This window comes from Martes martes, assembly GCF_963455335.1.
Source record: "Martes martes genome assembly, chromosome: 1".
In the NCBI taxonomy this organism is placed as follows: Eukaryota; Metazoa; Chordata; class Mammalia; order Carnivora; family Mustelidae; genus Martes; species Martes martes.
In genome coordinates this window covers 208,589,208-208,602,974 of record NC_137888.1, presented here as the reverse complement: position 1 = coordinate 208,602,974, position 13,767 = coordinate 208,589,208, and the positions used below count along the sequence as shown (strand labels likewise).

The window sequence follows — 13,767 nt, the reverse complement described above, 5'->3', positions numbered from 1 at the left end:
CCTTCAGCCCAAGTGGATCTCTTGGTCCCTGCTCCCAGCCTCAGTTTCCCCGTCTGAGAAATGGGTTAATAATAATAGCTGTTCCTCCATGGGCTTTTTTCTTTTCGTGGTAAAATACACATAATGCACACCTGTGTACACATGGTACGTAAGATGTGCCATTTTGACCATTTTAAAACATTTTTTTAAAAGATTTTATTTATTTATTTGACAGACAGAGATCACAAGTAGGCAGAGGCAGGCAGAGAGAGAGGGGGAAGCAGGCTCCCCGCTGAGCAGAGAACCCGATGCGGGGCTCGAGACCATGACCCCAGCCGAAGGCAGAGGCTTCAACCCACTGAGCCACCCAGGCGCCCCTGTTTTAAAACATTTTTAAAAGATTTTGTATTTATTCACGGGGCGGTTGGGTGGCTCAGTCGTTAAGTGTCTGCCTTCCCCTTGGGTCATGATCCCAGAGTCCTGGGATCAAGCCCTGCATTGGGCTCCCTGCTCAGCGGGAAGCCCACTTCTCCTTCTCCCACTCCCCCTGCTTGTGTACCCTCTCTCCCTGTCTCTCTCTCTCTGTTAAATAAATACATAAATAAATACCTTTTTAAAATAAAATTTTTAAAATTTATTCAAGAGAGTGAGAGAGACGTGGGGGTAGAAGCACAGGGAGAGGGACAAGCAGACTTGGCGCTGAGTGTGGAGCCCAATGCGGGGCTTGATATCACCACCCTGAGATCATGACCTGAGCTGAAACCAAGAGTTCGATGCTTAATAGACTGAACCACACAGGCATCCCCATATTAACTACTTTAAAATGAACGATTCACTGGGTTTTAGTACAATTACAATATTGTGCAGCCATCACCTCTATCTAGTTCTGGAACATTTTCATTACCCCCAAAGAAAACTGTGTCCCCATTAAGCCATTAGTCCCCATTCACCCTCCCCCCACCAGCCTCTGGCAACCACTGATCTGCATTCTGTCTATAGATTTGCCTATTCTGGATATTTCATATAAATTTCATATTTCACCTAATTGTATATTTCCTATACATTTCCAGGTATTTGATATAAATTCATTTTCACTCTGTTGCCTTTTGCATCCGGCATAACATTTTCAAGGTTCATCCATGTTTTAACGTGAATCAGTGCTTCATTCCTTTTCATGGCTGAATAATATTCCACTATTGGGATCCGCCATATTTGTTTGTCCATCACCCGTGGATGGACATTTGGAATGTTTTAATCTTTTGGCAATTGTATGAATAGTGCTGCTGTGAATATTTGTGTATAAGTGTTTGGACAACTGTTTCAACTCTTTTGAGTATATAACCAAGAGCAGAATTGCTGGTCATACTGGTAATTGTGGGAGGCCTGCATGGGGTTTTGAGTAGGTTGGATTGTCTGTGTTAACAGCTCAGCATAGTAAAAATTGCCATAGTCCCGCCTCTCTGTCAGTCACACTCTGACAGATGGTCCCCATGTCAGGTATTGGCCACACATGTGTTTTCGCTGAACTGTGCAGTGTTTTTTAAAAATTTGAAGCAAAATATAGAAAAGAGAAGATTTTGACTCAAAATCTAGGTTGGGGCCTTCTTTTGAAAAAATCAGAGGTTCTGATAACACCGTCGTGGACCCAGCTGGCACTAAGGTGGGGCTACCCTGTGATAAGGGGTACCTGCCTCCCAGCCACCCAGTGACTCCCACCTGGCCTGCCTGGCCCCTGAAGGCATTTGAACTTGGACCCTTTGTTTCAAACTCTATCTATGAATTCTCATATACACACACATCTTTCCTTTATATATATATATTTAACAGAATCTCACTACCCATGCCATTTGTTTAATTTTTTGAATAGGTAATGGAATGACATCACTCAAAACTCTAAAACTCTAAAAAGGTATTTATCTTTAATTGTTGTTTGTAGGATTCTACTCATTCCATTCAATCAAACTTGTTAATTGAGTGATTCAAATCTTCCATCTCCCTATTCCTTTTTCTTTTTTGTCTGGTTAATCTAAGTTTCTGAGAAATACTGTTAAATCCTGGTTTTGAGCAATTTCTTCCTGTAATTCTATCAATTTTTTGGTGTCAGATGGTTTTAGGCTACATTCTAAGGAGCAGAGACATTTAATATTTTTATATCAAACATTTTTGTGTAATGTTTATGGAATGAATTGCTTCATCCTAAAGAAAAATAAACATAATTTTCAAAAAAGGTATACGGTGACGTATCCTATACCCACCCTTGTCCCCCACTGACCTATATCCCCCCAAATATTATTAGTATATGTGCTACTGACTACCCCCAAATATGATTAGATAGCTCTATTTTGCCATAAAAACATACAGTACATACCGTTCCTTACTACCCACCCCAGCTTAATAAAATACTTTGGAGGGCCTTCTGAACCAAGGTACTGAGAGATTCCTTATTTTTTTTTAATAGTGGCACAATATTCCTTTACACAGATGCCGCTCGTTTGTTTATTTAACCAGTTTCCTATAGATGAACATATGGGTTGTTTCCAATCTTGCAATGGGCAAGGTAATACATATGTCATTTTTCACATGCAAATCTGTAGCATTAATTCAAAAATGAAATTACTGGATCAAAGGGAACATGCACTTGGAATTCTTTTGAATGCCAAAGTACCTTCCAAGGGGTTGTGCCAATTTATACTCCCAATAGCAAGGTATAGAAGTACCTGTTCCTTCACAGCTTTACTCAGAGTGTGTAAGCCCTTTGGATTTTTTTGCCAATCTCCTAGGTGAAAAATTGTGTCTTTGGGTAGTTTAATTTGCTCTTCTGCCACTATATATGAGCTTCAGCACCTTTTCCTATGGTTAAGAGCTCTAATTGTTCATGTAGCTTGCCTATATTTTCTCTTCAATTGTTAGGCGTTTTGTTATTGATTTCTGGAAGCTCTTTATATATTAAGGTGATTATTTTGTAGGCTTCTTTCCTAATGGAAAAAGTTAGGAATATGGCTTCAGAGTCAGGCAGTATGGGTTCAAGTCCTGACTTGGTTACTCCCTTACTGTGGTACTTGGGTGAAGGACCCATCTACCCCTTCCCTGTGCCTAAGATTCCTCACATGTAAATGGAATAATAAGAGTTCCAATCTTATGATGATGGTGGTGGTCATCTCTACTTTTCCCCTGCAGGGCCGCAGCACCACCACCAAGGCTAAGAAACCACCTGGAGAGAATGACTTCGAGACCATCAAGCTCATAAGCAATGGTGCCTACGGGTGAGCCACCCGGGGCTCTGGCGGGGGGAGGGTGGCGGAGGCCGGGTGTCTCGGAGGTGATGGCCGGTCCTCGCTCTCTCCCCCTGCAGTGCTGTCTATCTCGTGCGGCACCGTGACACAAGACAGCGCTTCGCGATGAAGAAGATCAACAAACAGAACCTGATCTTGCGCAACCAGATCCAGCAGGCCTTCGTGGAGCGTGATATACTCACCTTTGCTGAGAACCCCTTTGTGGTCGGCATGTTCTGCTCCTTTGAGACCCGGCGCCACCTCTGCATGGTCATGGAATACGTGGAAGGTGTGGCTGCCTATAGGACCGCAGGGAAGATGGGGGGATGCATGCTGGTCATGCTGGCTCAGCAGCCTGTCTGAGCCCTAGTCACCATATTGACTATCCCCCTGTATGTTTATCTACCTATTTAACTATTCAGTAATTGATTATCATCTCATCTGTTTATAACCTAGCTGTCTATTGGATTATCTGTTTGCATTTCATTCAATATAGGACATCCATCCAAATACCCATCCATCCTCCCATCCATCCATCCATCCTGTCCATCTATCCATCCATCCATTCATCCTGTCCATCCATGCATCCCATCCATCAATCCATCCCATTTGTCCATCCATCCAGCCATCCAGCCATCCCATCCATCTATCCAATATCCCATCCATCCATCCCACCCATCCAGTCATTTGATTATCCATCCCTTTGTCCATTCAGATGATCTGTTATCCATTATCCATTTATTTTTAAAAATTAATAGACATTATTTTTTAGAGTATTTTAGATTTCCCAACAAATTGACTGGAAAGTACATTGACTTCCCACATACCGCCTTTCCTCACAGTTTCCTCTATTCTTGATATGTCGTGTTTGTTATAATGGAACATTTGTTTTCATCGAACCAATATAGATACATGATTATTAACGGAAGTCCCTACAGTAGGCTTCACTCTTTGCTTTGCACATCTATTTTTTTAAAAGATGATTTATTTAAGAGAGAGAGAGAGAGAGAGATCACAAGTAGGCAGAGAGGCAGGCAGAGAGAGAGGGGGAAGCAGGCTCCCCAACTGAGCAGAAAGCCTAATGCGGGGCTGGATCCCAGGACCCTGGGATCACCAGAGCCAAAAGCGGAGGCTTTAACCCACTGAGCCACCCTGGCGCCCCCTATCTACCCATCTTCTCATGTATCTAGCCATTTAGTCACCCATCCATGTGTTCACCCACCTACTCAGCACTCATTCACCCATCAACAACCATGTATCCATTTATCAGTCCATCACCCACCCTTCTATTTACTATCCATATTTTGATTCCTCCGTCCACAACTCTGTTCTAGCATCCTCTCATCCTACCTGGCCGTCTCCCTCCATTCGTCCCCAATTTATCCATCAGCCTACCCATCCATCCATCTACTATCCAGCCAGCCAGCCGCCAATGTACATTTTTTTATCTGTTTATCCGCCCATCCATGCTTATGTTCACCCAAATATTAATTCATCCATTGCCCCAAACACCCATACTGTGGTTACTAAGACACACATGGTCCTATGGAGTCATACTATGCTCCCCCAAGCCTTTAGTCAACCATCCATTCACTCAACAGATGTCCCGTCATGGTTTTCTTCATGCCACGTGCTGTGCTAGGTGCTGATGGCACAGTTGGGACCCAGACAGACACACCTCTCCCTCGTGGAGGTTACATTCTGGTCTATGCAGTCAGACAATAAACAAGCCAAAGGAGACCAGGTGATGTCTTATATGAGCATGGCATCGTCAGGGAGAGGAATCCCAAGCACAAAGTCTCTTAAGTGAGAAGGTGTCTGGATTTGGAGGAGCAGTGAGGAGGCCAATAAAGCCGGAGCCAAGTGAGCAAGCCAGAGGGAGAGTGGGGGGAGGTGAAGATAGAGAGGTGATGGGGCCAAGCAGGCCGAGCGTTCTGGAGCCCCGAATGGCATCGGATTTTACTCCTGGTGCAACAGACATCAACTATAATTTTTAAAAATATTTTATTTATTTATTTGACAGAGATCACAAGTAGGCAGAGAGGCAGGCAGAGAGAGAGGAGAAAGCAGGCTCCCCACGGAGCAGAGAGCCCGACGTGGGGCTCGATCCCAGAACCCTGGGATCATGACCTGAGCTGAAGGCAGAGGCTTTAACCCACTGAGCCACCCAGGTGCCCCTCAGCTATAATGTTTTAAACAGAGCTGATATGATCTGATTTATGTTTTGAGGATATCCAATCAGCTGCTGCAGTGAGGGGGCAGAAGCAAGGAGACAAGGAGACCAAGATGGAGGTGACAGCACACGTTTAAGGTCATGTGCCTCCTGAGTGTGGCCCAGCCTCAAAGTCTCATTTGGAAGTCAATCCAGCTTGGTTCTCATCATAAGTGTGTGTTAGGATTGCCTAGGATTGTGGCGAAATGCAGATTCCTGAGCCTCACCCTTAGGGAGTCTGTCTGATTTTGTCAGTTTCTGACACTGAGCTAAATCTGGCTGAAGCAGAAAGAAAGAAAGAAAGAAAGAAAGAAAGAAAGAAAGAAAGAAAGGGGGAGGGAAAGGAAGGAAGGAAGGAAGGAAGGAAGGAATTGACATGAAAAAAAAATCATGTCACTTTCAGGAATGGTTGTATCTGGGTGCTCAAACCATGTCACCAGGAATCTCTTCATTTCTTGATTCTGCTTTTGCATGTGTGGACTTTCCTCTAGACAGGCCTTGACATAGCAGAGTTGTCATCCTGCAGATGGTAGTTTACATCCTATGAGTTCAGCCATCTTTGTGAAAATAGAAGGGAAGTTCTGAGGGCTGATTCACTGAAGCGACCTGGGTTACATGCTGACCCAGCTGCTGTACCTGGGAGAAACTCCGGCCCTTGTAAGAGAAGTTAGGAATGGATCTTAGGAGACCAAAATACGAATGCTGTTTATAGTAAACCTGGTAGGGGCCAGGAACCTACATTTTAAGGCCCCAGACCCTCAAGATTCAGACTCCAGGAGATCAAGGGCCATGCTCCCAGACTCAGTAAGTAGGTAGGCTTTTATCCTGACCAGATCTCACCTCCACCATGGACTCCCCGCATGATCCAACAACCTCTCTCTGGGTCTCAATCCCCTCCTGTGTGACATTGGCCGATTAGATTAAGTTGGCTGGAATGGCTAAGAGGAGGAGAGAAGCCTAGTAGAGGGCACTCCCCATGGGGCCTGGGGAGAGGAGGCCCCTCTCCGAGCATCAGTTTTCTGTAGTTATAAAATGAGAGGCATGTGAGGCGAGGACATGGTGCATGGTGAGTGCCCAGCTCTGGGCCGAGGGTGCCTCCCTCTTCACGTGGGCCAACTCCTTCCCCCACAGGGGGGGACTGCGCCACCCTGCTGAAGAACATTGGGGCACTGCCCGTGGAGATGGCGCGCATGTACTTCGCGGAGACGGTGCTGGCCCTGGAGTACTTGCACAACTACGGCATCGTGCACCGGGACCTCAAGCCTGACAAGTGAGCCCTTCCCATCACCTCCTTCCCACCCCTCAGGCAGCCCTGGCCTGAGAGGACCAGGAGGGAAGTGGACGTGGGCCTCACTTCTGAGACCCACCCCCCGCAACACACACGCTCATTGCAGCCTGCTCATCACCTCTATGGGCCACATCAAGCTCACGGATTTTGGCCTTTCCAAGATGGGACTTATGAGCCTCACCACCAACCTGTATGAAGGCCACATTGAGAAGGATGCCCGGGAGTTCCTGGACAAACAGGTGTGTGTGCGGGCATGGGGGTCACTGTGGGTGGAGTGACCTGACAGAACCGCGGGGCCCAGGGCCTGGTGGGGGGCTCGGCTCTCCCTTGAGGCCCCTCCTGCGGCCAGGGCGCAGGCTGATGGCCTGCCCCCAGGTGTGCGGGACCCCAGAGTACATCGCACCCGAGGTCATCTTGCGCCAGGGATACGGCAAGCCGGTGGACTGGTGGGCCATGGGCATCATTCTCTATGAGTTCCTGGTGGGCTGCGTACCCTTCTTTGGCGACACGCCTGAAGAACTGTTTGGACAGGTCATCAGTGGTGCGTGCCTCTATGGGGGGCAGGCGGGGGCGCGGGGACATGGGCCAGCCCAAAGTTTTGTAGACTCCAAGAGTGACCCCCCAGCCCTGCCTTTTTTGCAGATGACATCCTGTGGCCAGAGGGGGACGAGGCCCTGCCCACCGATGCCCAGCTCCTGATATCCAGCCTCCTGCAGACCAACCCCCTGGTCCGGCTAGGGGCAGGTAAGGGGTCTGATTTTCAGAGAAACTAAGGACTGGGGGCTATTGCCAGAGAGCAGAACTCCAAGTCCAAGTGGTCTGAGGCCATCTGCAGGGCTGGCCTTCAGCGGTCTCTGGAATCCCCTCCTTTCCTCCCCTCCTCCCTCCACCACTCCCTCCCCAGGGGGTGCCTTTGAGGTGAAGCAGCACAGTTTCTTTCGAGACCTGGACTGGACAGGACTGCTGAGGCAGAAAGCCGAGTTCATCCCCCACCTGGAGTCCGAGGACGACACGAGCTACTTCGACAGTGAGCAGGGACGGGGGGCGGGATCCGGTGAGAGGGGCCCTCGGTTAGGGCCCAGCTGAATAGGGGACGTCCCAGCCCCAGCCGGAGGAGAGGGCTGAGGTTGTGCGTGGTGCGTGGATTGCTCAGAGGCCTGGCCTGGCATGGAGCGCCCTAGGTGGGATCTGGAGGTGTGGCTTTCCTGGAGCCTCCGAAAGTGGGGCGGGGACCCAGCCTGGGGGCGGGGCCTGAATCTGACCCGCGGTAGGGCCGGGGCCTGGCAGGGGCGTGGCGGGACCTGCGGGCCCGGCTGGAACGAGGATCCGGTTCCGGTGGGGATGTGATCTGAGGCGTGGACCCGTGCCCGCGGTTATGGCCCACCCCCCAATCCTCAGCCCGCTCAGACAGGTATCACCACGTGAACTCCTATGATGAGGATGACACGACCGAAGAAGAGCCTGTGGAAATACGCCAGTTCTCCTCTTGCTCCCCGCGCTTCAGCAAGGTGGGCCAAGGCTGCACTAGGGGTGGGGTGAGAGCCAGCGAGGGCGGGTCCTGGGCGGAGGCGGGTCTTTGCTTCCCCCTACAACCGCTCGAGGAGGCGAGGGGTGGTGGGTCCGCAATGGGGCGGGGCTAAGGAGACAGGAGAGCAGGGTCCCAGGCGTGAGGTCTCAAGCGGGGGAATTACTGAGGGGATAAGAGATCTGGGGTGATAAGGCCTGCGGGAGAGGCAGCCTGGGGTTCTTGGGACTGGCCTGTGGCATTGAGTGGAATCTGCCGGGAACCTGGACAGATGTGGAAAGGAGGCCCACGGTGGGGCGGAGCTAGCTCTGGACGGGGCGGGGTCGGGGGACCGGAGGAAGACATGGCAAGGCTGGGCGAAGTCTCGCTTTGAGGAACAGCGCGCGGGGGGTTCAGGGTGGGTGAAGCCTGGGGAAGTGGGGCACGAAGGAGACCATATTCTTGAGGGCATGGGCGGTTGTGGAGAGGGGCCTGAGTTGAAGAATTGTAGGTGGTCGTGGTACTTCTCAGAATTGGGCGGGGCCCGGCCTTGGGGGTGGAGCGTAGTTTGGGCGGGTCCAGTAGTGGGGAGCGGATTGGTTCGCGAGCGAAGGCGGGAACTGGGGCCGGGCTTGCCTCCCACCACCACCACCTGCCGGCTGGTTCAGGTGTATAGCAGCATGGAGCAACTGTCGCAGCACGAGCCCAAGACCCCGGTGGCGGCAGCGGGGGCCAGCAAGCGGGAGCCGAGCGCCAAAGGCCCAGAGGAGAAGGCGGCCGGCAAGCGGGAGGGCCTGGGAGGCCTGACCCTGCGCGAGAAAACCTGGAGAGGGGGCTCCCCGGAGATGTGAGCGAGTTCAGGACTGGGTTTGGGGGCGGGGCCCAAAGGGGCGTGTCTCTTCTGATCACTACTCCTTCTTGCAGCAAGCGTTTCTCGGCTTCCGAGGCCAGTTTCCTGGAGGGGGAGGCCAGCCCCCCGCTGGGCGCGCGCCGCCGTTTCTCCGCGCTGCTGGAGCCCAGCCGCTTCAGCGCCCCCCAAGAGGACGAGGATGAGGGCCGGTTGCGCAGGCCTCCCCGGCCCAGCTCTGACCCCCCGGGCTCGCTGGATGCGCGGGCCGCGAAAGAGGCAGCTCAAGGGGATGGCACCCCCAGCGCTGGGGACCCGGACGCCAGTGAGTGCCCCCTACTGTCGCCTTCCCCAATTCCGCAGTGGCCATATAGTGAGCACTTCAGTGAGCGTGGTGCTGTTTATGCAAGAGCTCACCCACTCTTCACACTCCAGCCTGGGGATTCTCATCAACATGGGAACACCCCATAAACCATGCTCAGTCAACAAATGTATTAGAGCACTCCTCTGTATCAGGAGCTGTGCTAGATGGATATGTTATCTGCTTTCGTGAAACTCACAAGTAAGAGAGAGAAGCGGGAAGAGCATTCCAGGCAGAGGGAACAGCATGCAGGAAGTCCGTGGCCTTGGACTGACCCCTAACCCACCTGCTCTGTTGCAGCTGACCGCCCACGCCCAGGTGACCTCTGTCCACCCTCGAAGGATGGGGACTCATCCAGTCCAAGGGCCACCAATGACCTGGTTCTGCGCCGGGCGCGGCACCAGCAGCTGTCAGGAGACCCCGCAGTAGAGAAGAGACCTTCTCGAACCGGGGGCAAAGTCATCAAGTCAGCTTCCGCCACTGCTTTGTCAGTCATGATTCCTGCAGGTGACGCCGGGCTCCAAGTAGCAGGGGAGGGGTTGTCTCCATTTGCGCCAGGATAGGCCAATGAGAACACTGTATTTTCCCTGTTCACAATGATTGGCTCTGGGATGGACCAATGAGAACTCTGGGACTTTGACTTGGGAGGAATGAGGAGCAGCTACAGGGAGAGCTTTATCTTGTTGGCCCCATCTCTGACCATGATTCTGTGTCTGCAGTGGACCCCCATGGAAGCTCACCCCTGGCCAGTCCCATGTCCCCACGATCTCTTTCCTCTAACCCATCCTCACGGGACTCCTCACCCAGCCGGGACTACTCACCGGCTGTCAGTGGGCTCCGCTCCCCTATCACCATCCAACGCTCTGGCAAGAAGTACGGCTTCACACTGCGTGCCATTCGGGTCTACATGGGTGATTCGGATGTCTACAGTGTCCATCACATTGTCTGGGTGAGCACACACGCTTGGAGTCTTATGTCCCGAGGTGAGGGGTGGGTGGGTGAGCGAGAGGGGAAGAAGGTCCCCCAGGGTTGAGGGACAGCTCAAACTGTAGAACCAGGACCTAGATAAGAGTCCTCTGTGACCTGTGCTCTCACTTCCATTTCTGAGCCTCAGTTTCCTCATTTGTCAATTGGGGAGAATGATTACTGGTTCATAAGGTGTTAAGAGGGTTGCTGTGCATACAGAGCTCGGCATCTGGCACAGAAGCGCGGGTGGCATTTTTCGTTACTAGTCCTCTGACCCTACCCCTGTGGGGTGTCTTGTCCCCAGCACGTGGAAGAGGGGGGCCCAGCCCAGGAGGCCGGGCTTTGTGCTGGTGACCTCATTACGCACGTGAACGGGGAGCCTGTGCATGGCATGGTGCATCCTGAAGTCGTCGAGCTGATCCTTAAGGTGCGTGCAGGGGAGGGAGCACCCTGCGGGGAGGGCCAGGGAGGGTTGGAGACATCCTGGGGAGCTGGAGCTGCCTGAGCAGCCTCCACCAGAGCATTTCTCTCCTTTCCTCCCCTAGAGTGGCAATAAGGTAGCAGTGACTACAACGCCCTTCGAAAATACCTCCATTCGCATTGGCCCTGCACGGCGCAGCAGCTACAAAGCCAAAATGGCTAGGAGGAACAAGCGGCCCTCTGCCAAGGAGGGTCAGGAGAGGTGAGTGGGGCCAAATGCAGTTGGCAGGCCTATAATCAGCAGGCTGAGGAACACTTGTGTGTTTTTTTTTAATATTTTATTTATTTATTTGACAGATAGACAGAGATCACAAGTAGGCAGAGAGGCAGGCAGAGAGAGGGGGAAGCAGGCTCCCCGCTGAGCAGAGAGCCCGATGTGGGGCTCGATCCCAGGACCCTGAGATCATGACCTGAGCCGAAGGCAGAGGCTTAACCCACTGAGCCACCCAGGCGCCCCAACACTTGTGTTTTTGTGGTGGTGGTGTGGTATGAGCAGTGGGCGGGGCTAAGGTGGGAGGTGGTGAGAACCTTCGAAGGGAAGCGCCCAGGATAAGTGGCTGGCCGGGCCATCAAGCAAAAACAAGAGGACAGAGAGAGAAGGGCTAGGAAAGTGGGAGAAGTCAGGAAAGGAAGCTGTGCCAGGTTTCTAGGCTGGGCGAAAAACCTTGTGGGAGGTGTCTTGGGAGGTGGGCAGGGCCAGCACTTGTCAGTTAAAGAGGGTGCTGTTCGGGAGCCGGTCCTGACCTGTCGGATAGATAAAGACGGACTGGGGAAGGGATTTCCATGTGAAATGAGCACACTAGGCAAGACCGGGCCAACTGAAATCATTTCTTCCCTTTGAGGTAGGAGGAGCGAAGAGAGGTGGGTGGGGCCAGGAGACTGTTGTGTTTTGATCAGAGGGTTTGGCGGTTTGGCCTGGAAAGTCGTTGAGTGGGGATTTGAGTGAGAGGAGCCAGACAAAACTTGAGTCAGGTGAATTTCTTCCAGCCCTCCTTAGGTAGGCGGCAGCTGGAGGGGGAGGGGCTAGAGAGGTGGGCGGGGCCAGAAAAGGATGGTCCGGCCTGGATGGGTGTTTTCCTGGTTTGGGCTGGGAGCCTCCTGAAAGGAATGGGGGCCTGAGCTGGGAGGAGCGAAATGAGACCAGCGTTAAGGGAAGTTCTTTCGGTTTTGATAGGTGGGTGGCAGCTGGAGAGGGTGGGGCTAGGAGGGTGGGCGGGCCCCAGGGGCGGACGTGCGGCCCTAAAGTGGAAGGAAGCCAGGAGTTCTGGAACTTGGTGAAGGGTAGGTGGCCCCCTCTTTGTCCCCCAGCAAGAAGCGCAGCTCCCTCTTCCGCAAGATCACAAAGCAGTCAAACCTGCTGCACACTAGCCGCTCGCTGTCGTCGCTGAACCGGTCGCTGTCGTCCAGCGACAGCCTCCCCGGCTCGCCCACGCACGGGCTGCCTGCACGCTCGCCTACCCACAGCTACCGCTCCACGCCCGACTCCGCCTACCTAGGTACGCTCTGCGCCTGCGCGCGGCGGGCCGAGCGGCGCAGGGTGGCGGGGCTGTGCCCTGGCTGTGCCCGCAGCGCGCGACAGCCCTTCTCGCCCACCCGCAGGCGCCTCCTCCCAGAGCAGCTCGCCGGCCTCGAGCACGCCCAACTCGCCAGCGTCGTCGGCGTCGCACCACATCCGGCCCAGCACGCTGCACGGCCTGTCGCCGAAATTGCACCGCCAGTACCGCTCTGCGCGCTGCAAGTCGGCCGGCAACATCCCGCTGTCGCCGCTGGCACACACGCCGTCCCCAACACAGGCATCGCCGCCGCCGCTGCCAGGCCACACGGTGGGCAGCTCGCACACGACGCAGAGCTTCCCTGCGAAGCTGCACTCGTCACCGCCGGTGGTGCGCCCGCGCCCCAAGAGTGCCGAGCCCCCGCGGTCGCCGCTTCTCAAACGCGTGCAGTCAGCAGAGAAGCTGGGAGCCTCGCTGGGCGCCGACAAGAAGGGCGCACTGCGCAAACACAGCCTCGAGGTGGGCCACCCGGATTTCCGCAAGGACTTCCACGGCGAGCTGGCACTGCATAGCCTCGCCGAGTCTGACGGCGAGACGCCCCCCGTCGAGGGCCCTGGCACACCTAGGCAGGTCGCTGTCCGTCGCCTGGGCCGCCAAGAGTCGCCCCTGAGCTTGGGCGCGGACCCACTGCTGCCTGAGGGCGCCCCCAGGCCGCCGGTGTCCAGTAAGGAGAAGGAGTCTCCGGGTGGTGCTGAGGCCTGCACCCCACCCCGTGCGACGACTCCCGGGGGCCGGACCCTGGAGCGGGACCCCAGTGGCACACGGCACCAGAGCGTGCAGACAGAGGATGGAGTGGGTGGGGTGGCCAGGGCTGTGGCAAAGGCCGCGCTGAGCCCAGTGCAGGAACACGAGACCGGCAGGCGCAGCAGTTCGGGTGAGGCAGGCACACCCCCAGTGCCAATTGTCGTAGAGCCTGTGCGTCCGGGGGCCAAGGCCGTGGCACCCCAGCCTCCTGGTGCAGACTCCAAAGGATTGCAGGAATCCACATCCCTGGCGCCTCCTGCCCCTGAGGTTCCCCGGGGTCGGGAGTGCTGGGTGCTGGAGGTGGTGGAGGAGCGGACCACGCTGAGCGGGCCTCGCTCCAAGCCTACCTCCCCCAAACTCTCTCCAGAACCCCAAGCCCCCTCCCCAGCCCCCGCAAAGAACGCGCCCAGCAGTGCAGGGCCCCCAGTCCCACCCACTTCCCTCTTGGTCCCAGCCACCAAGCCTGAGGTGGGGCTGACCTCCCGGTGCCCTGCTGAAACTATACCCCCAGCAGGCCTGACCAAAAAAGGTGCCCCCTGTCCCACACCTCCAGGCCCGTAG

General features: G+C 54.0%; 1 protein-coding gene across 1 annotated transcript in view; it reads left to right on the top strand.

Moving 5' to 3' along the window:
- MAST1 (microtubule associated serine/threonine kinase 1) overlaps positions 1 to 13,767 on the top strand; it is a gene marked incomplete at both ends in the record, with an annotated part of 26,266 nt that extends 12,499 nt beyond the window's left edge. The window contains 16 exons of the mRNA XM_080801507.1: positions 3,157 to 3,242; positions 3,332 to 3,540; positions 6,595 to 6,733; positions 6,858 to 6,990; positions 7,127 to 7,292; positions 7,394 to 7,495; positions 7,656 to 7,778; positions 8,150 to 8,259; positions 8,924 to 9,102; positions 9,180 to 9,427; positions 9,764 to 9,970; positions 10,183 to 10,412; positions 10,734 to 10,856; positions 10,975 to 11,111; positions 12,218 to 12,405; positions 12,509 to 13,767. Of these exons, the coding sequence (XP_080657633.1) occupies positions 3,157 to 3,242; positions 3,332 to 3,540; positions 6,595 to 6,733; positions 6,858 to 6,990; positions 7,127 to 7,292; positions 7,394 to 7,495; positions 7,656 to 7,778; positions 8,150 to 8,259; positions 8,924 to 9,102; positions 9,180 to 9,427; positions 9,764 to 9,970; positions 10,183 to 10,412; positions 10,734 to 10,856; positions 10,975 to 11,111; positions 12,218 to 12,405; positions 12,509 to 13,767 (3,639 nt within the window). The remainder of the gene's footprint in view (positions 1 to 3,156; positions 3,243 to 3,331; positions 3,541 to 6,594; positions 6,734 to 6,857; positions 6,991 to 7,126; positions 7,293 to 7,393; positions 7,496 to 7,655; positions 7,779 to 8,149; positions 8,260 to 8,923; positions 9,103 to 9,179; positions 9,428 to 9,763; positions 9,971 to 10,182; positions 10,413 to 10,733; positions 10,857 to 10,974; positions 11,112 to 12,217; positions 12,406 to 12,508) is intronic.